This window comes from Rhea pennata, chromosome 14 (assembly GCF_028389875.1).
Source record: "Rhea pennata isolate bPtePen1 chromosome 14, bPtePen1.pri, whole genome shotgun sequence".
NCBI classification, from domain to species: domain Eukaryota; kingdom Metazoa; phylum Chordata; class Aves; order Rheiformes; family Rheidae; genus Rhea; species Rhea pennata.
The window spans coordinates 22,305,976-22,322,430 of record NC_084676.1 but is presented as its reverse complement, the minus strand read 5'-3'; the positions used below and the strand labels follow the sequence as shown (position 1 = coordinate 22,322,430).

General features: G+C 41.5%; 1 protein-coding gene across 2 annotated transcripts; it reads left to right on the top strand.

The window, feature by feature from the left end:
• Nucleotides 1–316: 316 nt before the first annotated feature.
• Nucleotides 317–12,507, top strand: CDC23 (cell division cycle 23). Of its 2 annotated transcripts, none has more exons than XM_062587416.1 (16): nt 317–432; nt 505–577; nt 1,483–1,620; nt 1,913–1,955; nt 2,315–2,420; nt 2,512–2,644; nt 4,294–4,471; nt 4,561–4,658; nt 4,908–4,989; nt 5,569–5,722; nt 5,870–5,989; nt 6,297–6,372; nt 6,789–6,850; nt 8,828–8,906; nt 9,004–9,123; nt 10,063–12,507. In XM_062587416.1, exons 1-16 carry the CDS (start codon nt 317–319, stop codon nt 10,231–10,233), a joined length of 1,749 nt encoding a protein of 582 aa, XP_062443400.1. In that variant the 3' UTR covers nt 10,234–12,507. The 2 variants fall into 2 exon arrangements, with proteins under 2 accessions (XP_062443400.1, XP_062443401.1); XM_062587417.1 differs by lacking the exon at nt 317–432 and adding an exon at nt 810–883 and having other exon boundaries at nt 526–577.
• The last annotated feature ends 3,948 nt before the right edge of the window (nt 12,508–16,455 follow it).

The window sequence follows — 16,455 nt, the reverse complement described above, 5'->3', positions numbered from 1 at the left end:
GGCGGCTCCCACCGTCCCGGCCGCAAGCTCGGCCCACGCATGCCACTTCGGCCTCCCTCAGCGCCGCGCCGCGCCGGGATCCGAGGAGCGCCGAGACCCGCCCGGGCCGCGGGGCGGGGCCCAGCCGCCGCCGCGCCACGCGACCGCAGCGCGCCCTCGCGCCAAGCGGCCAGTCGGCCAATCGGACGCCGCGGGTTCAGCGCGCCTACTTCGATTGGGAGTGAGGCTTCGCGAGGCCGCCCAATGGGGAGACCGCGTGTAGCGCGCCAGCCGCGCTCAGTGTGCGGGGTTGCCATTGGTGGGGGCGCGCGGCAGGATGGCGGCGGCGGGGCCGAGCGACGGGGACTTCTCCGACCTGCGGGAGATCAAGAAGCAGCTACTGAGCGTGGCGGAGCGTAGCCGCGAGCGCGGGCTGCAGCACAGCGGGAAGTGGTGAGACGGCGGTGGCGGGCCCCGCGCCCCGCGCCGACGGGCCCCGCGCCGACCGCAGCTCTTTCCTTGCAGGGCCTCCGAGCTGGCCTTCGCCCTTGACCCGCTGCCGCTGAGCGAGCTCCCGCCGCCGCCCGCGCTCACGGAGGTACGGCCCGGCCCGGCCCGCCCGGCAGCCGGCACCGCGGTGCCTTGCGCACCTGGGGAGCAACTGCCGTGCCCCGCGGCGGCTGGAATCGCCGGCCGTTTCTTAAACCTACCTAAAACTAAGCAAAGCGTCCGAGCGATCTTTGTAAAAGCTTCCTTAGAGAAGGCTGTTCGAAGTGCAGGTTCTTTTGTAACAGTCTTAAATCCTTTCTGTTATACACCTTTTTTAATAGGGTGAACAGAACTGAGCATGTTTTCCCAGGTGACAGCACCCCATTTTGCATATTGCTATGGCACCCTAAATAAGGTATTCTGCAAGCAAAATTTTTGACGTTATGCTACTTTATTTTTGTTCGTTCATCTTTATTAAAGATTAAAAATTATTGTAATCCAAATTAGATAATACTATTAAACTTTGATCCTTAAAACACATGAGAAATCAGTTTTATCTCCATCCATATGTCCATAGAAGGACTGTAGGACTTTCAGGAAGACTCCTACTTTGTTGTATTGCAGTAATGTAAGGTCATAAATGCATTCCAAAGTGTTATGAAGATGTTTATGCCTACAAATTAGCAGGTTAATGTTGTTTAATATGGAATTCTTGATCACCTTTCATATTTGTGGCCATTCAGGCTCGCTGAGTAGCTAACTCATGCCTTCTATTGGCTTGCCACAGTCTGTTTTCCGGAGTGCCATGGTTTACTTTAAATATTTCTGACCATTATTTGGAAACTAGGAATTTGATCACATGAGGGAATGGAGAGACTAGCAAATGGTACTCAAACTATCTCTGAGTGTGAATAAGCTATATTTTTAGCTTTCTAAACAGTTTCTTTGATATATTTCTAACTGGATGAATTTCCTGAAGCATGCCACATTCTGAACTCTTCTTTGTCCTTGCAGGAGGATGCTCGTGATTTGGATGCCTATACATTAGCCAAGTCTTACTTTGATCTAAAGGAATATGACAGGGCTGCATATTTTCTGCGGGGCTGCAAGAGTCAAAAGGCTTACTTCTTGTATATGTACTCTAGATACCTGGTAAGACAGATGAAAAAATTCCCTTTATCACAGAATTCATCTACTTCCTCCTTCTCTCATCTAGAACCTGGCATACTTTAGTTTTCTGTCCACTTCTAAATGACAGTTTAGAAAGCCAAATTTTATGGGGGCAGGTTTGTGGGGTTTTTTTTTTTTTGGTTTTCTAACTGAGCCAAATAGAATTGTCTGTAGCGCTCTTGAAAACTCAGTTTAAATACTGCTGCAAGAATTGAAAGAAACCTAAGAAATATGCTACTGTAAAGTAAGCTTGTTTTTCTTCTGTTTTCTGCAGTCAGGAGAAAAGAAGAAGGATGATGAAACAGTGGATAGTTTGGGTAAGGCTCTGGTGTGAATGAACATAAGACAATATAATGAAGCTTCCGGTAATGCCTCTTTGTGCAAATCATTTCCATTTTGTCTTGCACCTTTATTTTTGGATAGTGCACTGTAATGTAGTTTGCTTTTACTCTCAATTAATTGGCTTGACACTGGTTACAGATTTTCATCTTGTAGTTCTTTTTTTTAAAGCAGGTGATGAGACTTAAAGATTTTCTTTTAAAAAGAGAAAAATAATGAGAGGGTGGTAAGCTTTCAGATCATGCCAGTGATGGACTCTGAATGGACTCTTGGCTTCACAGTTACTGTGATAAGAATCTTGACTGAAAGCTAGCTATCTGACTTTCTCTCCATGCAGGACCTCTGGAAAAAGGGCAGGTAAAAAATGAAGCTCTACGAGAATTAAGAGTAGAGCTTAGTAAGAAGCATAAAGCACGAGAACTGGATGGATTTGGCCTTTATTTGTAAGTATGCATATATTGCTAGTCTATTTGTGTATACTTATATTAGTGCACAGAGTATATGCCTCTGATAACTTGGTAACTTTTTCTACAGATATGGTGTTGTGCTGCGGAAGCTGGACCTAGTGAAAGAAGCCATAGATGTATTTGTTGAAGCTGCTCATGTCTTACCTTTACACTGGGGAGCCTGGCTGGAACTTTGCAACTTGATCACAGATAAAGAGATGGTAAAAACTGGGAACTACAAAGATGTGGTAAAAAATTCCAGAGTCTAACCTGATTCAGTACTGAATGCATCAGTTACTGATGGATTAGTTGTCATAAGATTGGTGTTACCCACAGCTTTATTCTCCTGTGAGACTCTGTCAGACAAGGCAACCCTAGACTGTAAATTATGTTGTTGAAGCATCTTTTTCTGCAATTGCTTGCCATGCTGTAGTCTGAGAATCTTTATTATAGCCAGGACTAACTTCTCCTCTTTCACCCATCTAATGGTTTAAGAAATGACTAATGCACACATTCTGAAATAGTTGTTAGCGAGGTTATTTTGATGTAAGGAACATCCTCCTTTGATTTTTTTTTTCTTTTTAAAGTATCTGGTTCTGGTTTCACAGTTGCTAAGCTCTTGTTGGTAGACTGAAAGTATATCTAAAATCACTGTAGGTAACATTTTTGAATGACCGAAAGATTTTGCTTTTCGTGTTACCATTGTGCCAATTATACGTGATGATACAGATCCTTTGGTAAGTAGCCATTCAACCAAATAAGCCTTTAATAATGCTCTTCCTACATTATTAGCAAGTGCAGTACAGTAGGCTTGAATCTGTAACGAGAAATGATTGTATCTGGAGACCTGATATTCAACTCCACATGATTTGGTGAAGTTACTTTGAACTAGCTGTGATTTGTTTTTGTGGCTTAGACACCTATTAGTAATGGGAGTGCATCTCTGAGTTTAATTTCCCGAGAGAATGTATTTTACATCCTCTGATACAGCTTCATGATGTGAAACAAAGTATGATAATGGGGATGATTGAGAAATTCATTACAGAAGCGCAGTTCTCATCCAAATTAAAAAATCACATAGGCGCACCCTTTGTCAAATACAAAGCCACACATAGGAAATGAAGGAGTGTATCAAATAACTGAACTTAGATATAGAAATAGATTTGGTCTTTATGCATGGGATTTATGCGACCACTCCTGGAATTCTCACTCAATTCTGAGTGGTAGCATACTTCAAAAAGTAGAAGGGACAAAGAAGAGAGCCTTATAGATTTGTGGAAAAGGGGGAATGTATTTCTGGTGAGTTTACTTAGTTGTGTTCATGTGGCTCATCAAAAACAGTGATTTTGATTTTTTTCTGATGTTCAAATATGGGGGAAACATACCATCTTCCAAAGGACATTTGAATTTATTGGAAAAGTAAGGCTAGTAGCTGAAGCAGAAGCCAGGTACTCTCAGGTTTGAAATAAGACAATCATGTTTTTTCAGTTACTGTTGAAATTGCAGAAGAATTGGAGTCATTTCATTTGGTCAGTCATGGCAGTACATAGGGAGTGACTAAATGTGATTCTGTGATTCATATTGTACTGTTCTTTGGACCAGATGTTTTAATGCTTCTTTCTTGTTTCAGTATTCTTAATTTATAGGCATCATTTAGTCTCTCCTGTGGAAGAACCCGATATTAATTCTTGGTCCTAATACAGGTCTTTCATAGCTGGTGTTATGGCCTAAGAGAAAGATTATGGAAGGTCTTCTACTGCAAGACCATTTACTAGATCATGGGAGGGAAAATAATGGATTCTTTGCCATGGGTGGCTCTTAGAATACCACTGATTGTCATTTCTTCCTCCTCTTCTTTGATTCTTGCTAGTTGAAGTTCCTGTCCTTACCAGATACATGGATGAAAGAGTTCTTTCTTGCACATATTTATACAGAGCTGCAGCTGATAGAGGAGGCTCTGCAGAAGTATCAGAGTCTCATTGATGCAGGATTTTCTAAAAGCACTTACATCATCTCTCAGATTGCAGTTGCCTACCACAACATTCGAGGTCAGTGATACTTACTAGTAGGAGTGAGCCTCTTGATGCAATCTTAGCATTTGTAGTTCTTACTCTCAAATCTGCTGTTTCTTGTTCAGATATTGACAAAGCTTTATCCATCTTTAACGAGCTAAGAAAACAAGACCCTTACAGAATAGAAAACATGGACACTTTCTCCAACTTGCTGTATGTTAGGGTAAGCACCTTTTTTTTGTTGCCTGTGCTATGTTACATATCATGCTAGCATTTATCAGAGGTATTGTACCCGTTGGATAAGCAGCTGTGGTTAACTAGCCTCTCTGAAGATAGGCTTTCAGTCTTTTTCTGCTCCCTACCACTCCATGAAATAGATGCTAGGTATGCATTGCCGACCTCCTAGGTTTTCTTCCGTCAGAAAGTGTAATGTGCTCCTTTCCTCACCAGTTTCATTTCTCTGTTCCACTAGAGCATGAAGCCTGAGTTGAGCTACCTGGCTCACAATCTCTGTGAGATAGACAAGTATCGTGTTGAGACCTGCTGTGTAATTGGTGAGAGCTAGCTCTGCTACTTGTTCTTATTATACTGTCTGCAGACTGTGGGAGGACATCTTAACACTGATGAAAATGATCTGCCAGCAAGGCTGTCAAGACCGCCTTGTAGGCGTGGTCTCACACAGCATAAAAATGCAGACAAAATGACAGAGAACCCCTTTCCATCATCTTTCTCTGCAAAAGCTACTGTAATATTGTCAGTGCAAAGAGGAGTTGAAGAAAACCTTATGAAGACCCATTTAGTGCATAATTCCTTTATTCATAGTCCTGAAACTCCAAAAGAAATAGTTCTGTGTCAGGTCTGAGAAATTCATTTATTAGATCATGAAATAAGTTTCAGGATGAGGGGGGGGATGGGATCTTAATTGATTGGTGCTGGAAAAGGATTTGACCAGAGCACTGGAGAGCAGCCTGCTATTAGGTCTCTTGAAGTTTGAATCATACCTGCCTTTAATAGGTCTCTTTATAAACTTTTAAGTTAATAGGTAGTAGTTAATACCTCTTCCACCTGTTTTCTATTTCTCTGCTGTTTTTTCCATTTATTTGTTTAAATTTGGGGTTTTTTTTCTGCTTTAGGAAATTATTATAGCTTACGCTCCCAGCATGAAAAAGCAGCACTCTACTTCCAGAGAGCCTTGAAACTAAATCCTCGGTATCTGGGAGCCTGGACGCTTATGGGACATGAGTATATGGAAATGAAGAATACATCTGCAGCTATTCAAGCTTATAGGTATCACTCATGCACCGCACAAAATAGCGTTGAGGCTCACATACAAAAGGATTAGAGTAATATCTTCTGTATTTCCTTGTTAGTTTTTGCTGAATTTTGTCTTGATCCTGACTCCTTCCTGATTTGTATGTTTCCTTTTTTTGACAGACATGCGATAGAGGTGAACAAAAGAGACTACAGAGCCTGGTATGGCTTGGGGCAAACCTATGAAATCCTCAAAATGCCATTTTACTGTCTCTATTATTACCGACGGGCCCACCAGCTCAGGTAGAGTTGAGAACATGGCCATGTTTCTTGGTGTTCATTCTGAACTGCTTCCTGCCTGCTAAAGAATTTAAATACAGGAAATAAGCTAGGGAAAAGGGACAAAAGCACCAACTCCATGGTTTGTGCAGTCTCACTGTGCTGATTACTTTCAGTTGTATTTGTTAACCCTTAGCAAAGGCTTTGTCAATTAAATACCAAAGAGCCCTGGTCAGGGGTCCAAGTGACATATAAGAGGGAGGATGAAAGACTGCCAGACAGTCTCAGCTGGCTGTTCATTAAACTACATTTAGGAATTGCTTTTTTACAGACCCAATGATTCCCGTATGCTGGTTGCTCTAGGAGAATGCTATGAGAAACTCAACCAGTTAGTGGAAGCTAAAAAGGTAAGTGAGCAATGAAATACAGAGTAGTACAGGCTGTATGTTAGAATGTCTTCCAGGATGCTAGGTGGGGTTGCAGTTAAAACTGTGTGGCTAGCCCTACAAGAACTCAGCCTTACTGAGGGACATAGGCGAGTGCTTGTAGTAGTTGCTGATATTTATTGCAGTCCTGAACCTAGCCTCAGAATGTAAGGAAGTGCATACAACGTGTTGTTAGGGGCTTATTTAAACTGCTTTTGTTGCATTTATGATAGGGGAGTTCTGCTTCAATGTAACTGGAGCACCCGACAAAGAGTTGTCTACAGGTTATATACTCCTTTCCTGGAGAGTTGTATAGTTTTCTGTTTCTAACTTTCTTTCATGAGAGTTGTGAGCTGGAGTTGGTTTTGTTCTGTGCTTGACTGACTTTTTTTTGGCAGTGCTATTGGAGAGCTTATGCTGTTGGAGATGTGGAGAAAATGGCATTGGTGAAACTGGCAAAGTGAGTACATAGTGACATTAAATCGTCAAGATTATATAAAGTGGAATTAAAGCACTCTGATACATGCTGATGAAATAATAAATGGAAAACAAGTGGAATTGTTTTGGGGCAATATTACTTTTGGAGCTACGTTATAAGTGGTGTTTTTAGAAAGCCTGCACAAATCCTAGTGTCTAGCCTTAGCTTTAGGTTTTCCTTCAGGACAATTACAGAGGGAGTCATAGGACAGTGTAGATTGGAAGGGGCCTCTGTAACCTGAAATGATTTGGGCAGCCAGTGCCAACACTTGTGTGAGTTACAGTGGAGCTTAAATAAGTACTTGATGCTCGATAATTATACAGAATAGTAGACTGACTTTGTCCAATGTATAGAAGCAATGTGAAAGAAGGCTTTAACTTGCAATAAATGTGAACACTGTGATTTTAGCACCAATTTTTGTTGAGAAAGAAGTAGTATAAAGGGAAGAAGGTGAAAGAGAAGGAATCATAGAATCAATAAGGTTGGAAGGGACCTCTGTAAATCATCTAGTCCAACTCCCCCTGCTCAAGCAGGCTCACCTAGAGTATGTTAGACAGGGTTGCATCCAGGCAGGTTTTGAATATCTCCAGAGAAGGAGACTCCACAACCTCTCTCGGGAGCCTGGTCCAGTGCTCCGTCACTCTCACAGGGAAGAAATTCCCCCTCACGTTCAGGCGGAACTTCCTGTGCTTCAATTTCTGCCCATTGCCTCTTGTCCTGTCACACAGGGCAACTGAAAAGAGTTTAGCCCCGTCCCCTTGACACCTTCCCTTCAGATACTTACACACATTGATAAGATCCACCCTCAGTCTTCTCTTCCCCAGGCTGAAGAGGCCCAGCTCTCACAGCTGTTCCTCACAGGGCAGATGCTCCAGTCCTCTGATCATCTTTGTAGCCCTACACTGGACTCTCTCCAGCAGCTCCATGTCTCTCTTGTCCTGGGGAGCCCAGAACTGGAAGCAGTACTCGAGATGAGGCCTCCCCAGGGCAGAGTAGAGGGGCAGGATCACCTCCCTTGACCTGCTGGCAACAGTCTTCGTAATGCACCCCAGGAGACCGTTGGCCTTCTTGGCCACAAGGGCACACTGCTGGCTCATGGTCAATCTGTCATCCACCAGCACTCCCAGGTCCTTCTCTGCAGAGCTGCTCTCCAGCAGGTCAGCCCCCAGGTTGTACTGGTGCCTAGGGTTATTTCTCCCTAGGTGCAGGACTCTGCACTTGTCCTTGTTGAACCTTGTTAGGTTCCTCTCCGCCCAGCTCTCCAGCTTATCCGGGTCTCTGAATGGCAGCACCTCCCTCAGGTATGTCACCCACTCCTCCCAGCTTGGTATCCTCAGTAAACTTGCTGCGGATGCACTCTGTCCCCTCATCCAGGTCATTGATGAAGAAGCTGAGCAGGATGGGGCCCAGTACTGAGCTCTGGGCGACGCCACTAGCCACAGGCCTCCAACTAGACTCCACGCTACTGATGACAACCCTCTGAGCTCTGCCTTTTAGCCAGTTCTCAGTCACCTCACTATCCACTCGTCTAACCCAGACTTCCTGAGCTTATCTAGGAGGATGTTATGGGAGACGGTGTCAAAAGCCTTGCTGAAGTCAAGGTACACAACGTCCACTGCTATACAAAGATTTTGGAGCGTAAGAAGGGAAGACAATAGCCAGTTAGAATAGGATGAAAAAGGTCTTAAAAAATGTAATAGAATAGATATCGTCAAAACAGGGACATTTACCTTTAGCTGCTTCTAGCAATTAGCTTCTGACTGGCCTCACACTGTTAATCTATTCCATGAAGGGCAGGACATGGTACATGTCTTGCAAATTCTAAAGGAAAAGGCTGGACTAGTTCAGGTCAGGTTTAATAGGTACCTTCTCGTAGATCAAGAAGGTCTAGAAATTCCTGCTCTGGGGGTCTTCCACAATGTACTTTTATTTCAATGGCCCATTTTTGTCCTTTTCTAGGCTGCATGAACAGCTGAATGAATCTGAACAAGCTGCTCAGTGCTATATCAAATACATCCAGGATATCTATTCCTGTGGGGTAAGACTGTATCTTGGGAATAGGAGGGAAAAATAAACATGATGTAGAACTACCTTAGAAGGCACTTAAAGATGGTATTTTTCCCCTGATCTTGTAGGAGATAGTGGAGCACCTAGAGGTCAGTACTGCCTTCCGTTACCTGGCCCAATACTACTTCAAGTGTAAGCTCTGGGATGAAGCCTCAGCCTGTGCTCAGAAATGCTGTGCATTCAATGATGTGAGTAGTCACACAATCCCCAGTGCTTCCTTTTTAGGGGATCTCTGGCATTGATCTTGGCTTTTCTCAGAGTGGGGGGAATCTTTTATTAAAGGAATGAGAGCTGTTTGCCATGCAAGTGAAGGGTCATACCTTGAATCTTGTGTACCCAATTTCTACTGCTGTCTATGATTGACTAAAGTTGGGGAATACAGTGTAGGTAGTAAAACTGAACCATATCATACTAGATTCATGTTCATTAAGTAAAAGAATATGAGACTCTTGGTGGAAATCTCAAGATTGCAGAAAATGTCGGGGGTAAAGAAGGGCCTAATGTTCACAAGCCACCCTGCGTAGTACTGGTATTTACATGACCTCATATTTCTGATCTTGTTTGTATGTAGACAATGCAGAGGATATAATAGTACTTGTTTTCTGTATGTGACTCAGTATCATGAGATTTTCTGAAGCTGTAAATGAACAGCTTAGATTTTTGACTTCAGCCTGGAAGTAGGCTCTACAGCCATGAGTGCAGGGTGTTTGGCTTATCCTTAACAAAGCTGTCTGAACTTGAAAGAGAAGAAGTGGGATTTAGTTTATTTGAAATTTCTCCCATCTAGTTTTCAGTGGAGTATTTGAACACAGTTGGTGGTTGATATTACCACTTTGGCTTGAAATATCAGAGTAATGTGGGAATGAGGTGAGTAAAAGAAGTAAGGACTATTTAAAGAAAAGCTTGACATACCTTACTATTCTTGTTAAATAGCAGAAAACAAAAAAAACAGACTACTCATATTTTACAGCAGTTTGGCATTCTGTAAGACTGTAGCTTACATTGCTTACATATGGAATTTGACTGAGAAATCACCCATTCGTAGGGATTTAGGCTTGTATTTCAACTCATGCAACATAATAGTATGGGGGATTTTTTGTATATTCTTTTTTATAAATTGTTTTCAGACTAGAGAAGAAGGGAAGGCCCTGCTGCGGCAGATCTTACAACTTCGCAACCAAGGAGAAACTTCATCCACAGAAATTGCTACTCCCTTTTTCCTCCCTGCATCACTGTCAGCCAACAACACTCCCACACGTCGTGTGTCTCCACTCAATCTGTCTTCTGTTACACCATGAACAATGCTGATACTTCTAAACTAACCTGCGCACCGAATGTGACATTGCAGATGGGGCTTATTCCTGTTACTGCAACTAATTTCTTTCCAGTGAATTTTTTTCATTCAGTGTTGCCTTCACTTGGAGGGTAAGAATTATTAGAGCCTGCAGCTGAAGGCAAGTGTGACCAAACAGGCAAAGGTGCAGCCTACATGAAAGTGCCTATGCTGAGACGTCAGAATCTGCTGTACTTCTCACCAGGTCATTCCAGTCAGAAGGCAGTCAGTTTCAATAGACATGATTATTCATAACTGAGAGTGGGGGAAGAACTTGTCTGCTTGAGTTAAAACATACTGGAAATTTGAGCATATTTGAGCTGACTCTACCCTGTTACATCTGGCTTTATTGAACATCTTGGAAGACTTCTTAGTGGTATTTTGCTGCCTACATCAGAAGCTGTTACCTGCCTTGGCTGTTTAAGGATTTTTACCTATATTCAACTACATGAAAGATGTTCCACTAAAACAGCATGAGGCACTTAGATCTGTCCTGTGCTATGTTAGGGGAAAACAGAATTTAGAGCTGGCAGGTGTCAGAGAAATTTCAAGTAGCGACAGATGACAGCTGATTGTTGTTCAGTATGTGGTTCTGACAGATATTTTGACTTTGGATAGAAAAGCAGCCAGGAGGATAGTATAATTAAAAAAAAAAATTTTTTTACTGTCCTTGGGCTTCTTCATGGTGCAACTTTTATGTGTACTATAGCAAATGAAATTGGATGAACTGGGATGGATTATTATGTTATTATGGATTGTTTTATCTAGTGGACTGTAGGAAGCAGTGGATTGCTCCCCTCTGAGTCTGCTGGGTGCAAGATGTTCCTACATCTGGCCAATACTGACTGAGGCTGAGTGTGAGTTCCAAAGATGCACCAATGCACTACAGACATGGCCATAAACAGATTAACACAGACGAGAGGACAGTGCCTTTACATGCACTCAAAGTAAACATGAACTGCAGAAAAGGCCTGATCTGATTCCTGCTTGCTGACTAGTTAGGCTTAAGGTATGCTAGTGGAACATGGATATGCTCTCAGTGACTTAGTTCTCACGCCTGCTCACGTTCACAGGTCTTTCCAGTCCCTGGCCAAGACCTTAAGTCTTTCTAGCATCCATGTCTTCACTTTAAGTGTTCATGTGAAAGAAATGCATTCAGAGTAGGGAGCACAGTCACATAGGAAATAGGAATAGAGTTTAATAGAGGTATAGAACACACTATAGTAATTAAGCACATTGCTCAGCCAGGCTGAGACTATTGACCAGCAGCCTGCTTACTCACAATTGTCTGCTTTTATTCTCTCTGTCAGTTATATTTTTACATGCTTGTTTCTCCCTGATCCACCTGCAGCGCTTGCTTGATCTTTGATCCTTCCTCTGAACATTCTATGATAGATTTTACCTGGTCCCACAATCCACTTCAGACTACTTAGAGTAAATTTGCTCTTTCCTTTAAGACCCTTTCTCATAACCTGTGACAGCCTTACTGGTTACAAAGTTTCTGCTTAAGTCTCTTGAAAGTTAACACTTTAGTCCTTCTTTTAATGGCCCATGGACCCATGTCTTAAGGGTTCTAGTGTCTGGTACCTGCTCTTATCTACCCATGTGCTTAATTTATCACCTTAAATTTTACGTTTCATAGCAGTTAACCAGATATCCTTACATGTATATGTAGTCTGTTCACAGTTTTGCTAAGGTAATGAAGAACAGAGGTCAACAGCTTTGCTGACTTTGATTTGAATCATCTTGCTTATTGACAGATAGGGCCCTTCAAACAAAGACAGCATCATGTTTGGGCTTTGCTTGCCTAGGAGGAGTATGATTTTGTTTGTTTTGAGCAGTGACTTGTGAAGAAACACCAACGATTTGGGATAGTATCAGTTTGATTTATGAGCTTCAGTCTGACTTCAACCAAATTCTCTCAGTTCTATTCAGTTACATCTTGTAAGCTGGATACAACTTGGAGCTATTTCTAGAAATACTTGAGACTTCTATAAATGTTTGGTAATGAGAAATTATGAATAATCCATAGATGTTCCTTTCTAAACAAGTTCCAGTTTCCTCAGGCCTATCTAATAGCTGAATCTCCCATTTAGTTCTGAAATTATCTAAAGATTTCCTCAGGAGGAAATACTCCAAATTTTAACTGGACATCTTTTAAAGAAGATTATCCAAACTGTGGTGTTTGTAAAGGTCGTTTGTGGTTGTTTGTAAAGGCATTAAATTTGATATCTGGGTATCACTGTGGGAAGATGTCTGTAAGAATTAACTGTGTTCACCAGATCTAAATAGCAGAACTGCTTTCAGCTGATGCAGTGTTGCCTGCTGAGTTTCTAAAAGGCCTTCACCATCAGGAAAATCAGTGGAGTTTGGAAGGCACCTCTTTCAAATACTTCTACTTTAAATACCTGTCTGTAAAACATGCTGTGGAGTTGAACAATTATGACTAAGTTGGGTTGTCAGGATGCACTAAAGCCCAAGAAGGATTGCGAGTTCATTTCTTCTCTCTTACATTAAGCTTAGATACTGGCACTTAATGCTGAGTTCAGAAACTTGTGTTTAGTGAAGGCATGCTGACCGACATGTTGCTGCTTTGCATGTCTGCTATAGTAAGTCAGCTCTGTAAGTGTGAAAATCCCTGCTTGTAATGACATCTGTCCCTCAAGATGGGAATGATTTATTAAGAGTAAGGAGGAATTACACAGAAGTAGAAGTTGCCTACTGTTTTAATGCTAAAGATGTGGCCAATTAGTATATTTAGAACCATAAAACAGCCTACTAGTTTTTTGAATGTTCTAGTACATACACTAAATAAAGTTGTCACACCTTGTTACAAACATTGGTGACCTATAAAAAAAAATCATTAGCTTGTAAGAACTGATTGTCAATTGTTATTATGCCATCTGCAGAGCAAGTTCTAATGTAAATTACACAATTAATGCAGCAAAACAAATCTATTAGTTCTGTCTTTCCCTTCCAGTAAACTTACAAGCCTTATATATACCATAAATAACTCTTAGATTTATGGAAGCATTCTACATACTTCCATAAATAGAAAATGATGGTCATAAAAGACCATATTTATAGAATAGACATAGAAGAACAATGGTCAAAATCTTAGTATTTTCTAGGAACAGTCAGTCTTACTGCAGAGAACTGTTAACATTGACCCCTTAGCATTTTGTTAGAGCTTGGATGGAAAAAAAAATTCAAAGTTCTATTTTGTTATTATATTCATAGATCTCTCTAAAAGTTATACTGGTTTTAACATAAATCTCATTTACGAATTAGTGTTGTCCATCACAGAGTTAAATTTTGGAAACAATTAAGCTTTGGTTTCTAGACAGGTATAAGTAGCCTCCAGTACGTACTTATGCAGTTTTCCTTCTGTGTTATTTCTGTCTTGATTCAGTCATAATACTTAATTATTCACCTCTCCTAGAGTCCTTTTGCGCTTGCACACTTGCTTGAAAGGATGTTGCTGAAATCAGCAATACTACCAATAGGTCTAGCTACTTCTCCTCAGGCTATTGTCCTTTGGAGGATCATCTTGTAAAACAATGCACCAAAGCCATCAGTTACTGTATTTTTTAAACACTTCTTACAGATCTTTAACTGCATTTAAAGATTGCATTAATCTCTGTTTTAGTGTTTCTAGCTCATATGCTGTTGGAGTAGCTTTTTCCACAATTCCAACTGGCCCATATTATTTCCTGGACAGTCTGTGTGAGGTTGCACTGATGTCTTGGTGTGTGATTTGATCTCTTGCATTCCATTCTGTGCAGATTAGGAGCTTTCCAAATCTTCTGTCTCTGAAGTTGTGGCCTACTTGGATAGTTGTCTCTATTTCTGCCCTTTGATTTATTAGTATCAGATAATACTTTTTGCTACCATTCACTTGGTGCTTTACTGTCAGTCCACCACTGCTTACAGTGTTCTTGTTTCTCAGCCAGCGATTATTGTGCGAGGAGACAATTCACAAGGAAGGAGCAGAACAGAGAATGAACATGGAATATGCAGGAGCTGGGGCAAGATCTTCCTTCAGCTTTCAGAACTTTGGACTGTTCTGTTCATACTCCCCTATTCTCTTCCACTTGAGTGACATAGTAATCAAAGATCGGCTGTTGTTTAGGCAATCTTTCTCATGTTTTAATATTCTTGATTGTGAGTCAGAGCCCCTTTGCTGCTGCTTTTGGATATTTATATTGCCTTTGCAGTGGCAGATACTGACTTGTTAACATTACCTGAGTATGAATTTGTCCACATTCTAATTATCTTTGCTCAAACCTTTAAGTTCTGAATCCACTTGTCTGCCCTCCTAATGTTTTAGTGGTACCTGGATACCTGCAACAGGAGTGTTTGGAATCTTTTGTTTCTCTCCCATACAACCAGGCTGTTGCCAAACACAACCATTTCCTGAATCCAGAGTTACTACTTTTTTCAGGAAAAATAGTTTCTCTAAAATATCATTCTCCTGTTCAAAATTTTGTGCTTGATGAACACAGTGTATCTGTGTAGTTACCAATTGCACCATCTGAATATGAAATAGTTTTAGAATCTTAATTTCTTTTCAGTGTCAGATATGATATAAGCTGTGGTGTTTGGTGATTTTGAAGGTCCCATCCAGGCCCCAGAGCTCTTACAGTACAATGAGGCTCCTGTATCTATAGCCATTTTGGGGCAATGTATATTCCCATTCTCTCCAGCTAAAGCTCTAATTGCTGGTTGCCCCCTTAAATAATACACCAGTGTAGTCAGTAGCCCATGAGGGTCTTGAAGAGTCAGGCTTGTCTATTGTGCAGAATCATACATAGATCTGAATCGGCCTTTCCTTCTTTCTCTTTTGGCAGCTACTGTTCAGCAGTTGTTCTGCCAGGGGTATGTGCTCAGTTTCAGATGTTCATGTTTTCTACTCTTCAGTTTATTCCATATCAGACTCCAATTTTTAGATTATTGCTTGCCTGATCCATTTCAGATTTCTCCAAGAAACACCTTGCCTTTTCCTTGATCTTGAGAACAGTGGCTTTCCTCAGTTACCTTGTTTATTCCAGGCAGGTGGCCTGTTACTAGCAAAGGTGATTGCTTTGACTGGTTTACAGACTTTCATCCTCTCTCTTTAAGTCTTTCTGTATCTATCTGTACTGTATAAATCTGTCGTGCTTGAAAGAGTTTTACTATTTTTTTCCATCTGTTACGAAGATAGTTTACTCAACTAAAGGTATCCAAAAATACCTTTATGTAGCTTGAATCTACCTTATGGCCCATCCCTTATTTTAAATATAAATGGCTGGAGTCCCATATCTGTTAACTATGACTTGTGCTTGTTACAGGACTGGATGTGACCTTGCTCTGTGATTTTTCTTTTTTTTCTTTTTTTTTTCAGCTTGGACATTCAGTGTAATGTAGTGATGTCTTACTATGGCTTCTATGTATTTATTTACATTTCATCTTTAAAAATACTTGAGGAAAAATTCCATATTCATATAATATATTTTTACAACTCTTTTGGTGCTGAGTTTCATATAGTAAATGAACACTGATATTTATTAAAGATATGCTGGTTTTTCTTTGAATCTGACTAGTAATTACGAAAACAAAAAACGTGTGGCAGGGCAAATGCTATTACAGTACAAAATGAGCTATTTACCTGCCTGTATAATCTAGCAAGGGAGTGTGGAGAAGCATCATAAACATTCCTTCGGAAATTCTGTGTATTTCTTACTAGGGGAGGGAAGAGCCCTGATTTTTTTCTACCAGGACCCCTGTGCACTTCCATTTACATGAGTCACAGTGAGGAGTGCAGTAGGCTATTTGTCCACTCATCATGACATGACCTGCCTCCTTGCCCCATCAGCCTTGCTGCTGGCAGAAGGGTGTGGGGATTGTTGACAATTTTCTGTTGCAACACCAGTGAGCAGAGGACTGGATGATGGTATTTGGATGATCCTGTTTGAAGGATGCTGACAGGAGATGGTTACAAGCTGCATATGCTGAAATAGGTGCTGCCTAGTGCAGCCTGTCTTAGAGCAGTGCTGCCACACTCATGTGGCCTGCTGCAGGGGAGTATCCCGTAGGTGGGAAGGACAGTGCACTGGCCTGTGGACAGCAAGTGCTGGCCTGTATAAGGATTGCAGTGAGGCCAGACTGTAATGATAACCACAGTAGTGTGCCCAGGCAGTGCCATCCT

Excerpts from the sequence above, each read along its gene's own strand:
- CDC23 (XM_062587416.1), top strand. The coding sequence starts at position 317 with ATGGCGGCGGCGGGGCCGAGCGACGGGGACTTCTCCGACCTGCGGGAG. Across the intron at positions 1,956-2,314 it reads TGAAACAGTGGATAGTTTGG|GACCTCTGGAAAAAGGGCAG; the intron begins GTAAGGCTCTGG and ends CTCTCCATGCAG. Across the intron at positions 9,124-10,062 it reads AATGCTGTGCATTCAATGAT|ACTAGAGAAGAAGGGAAGGC; the intron begins GTGAGTAGTCAC and ends AATTGTTTTCAG.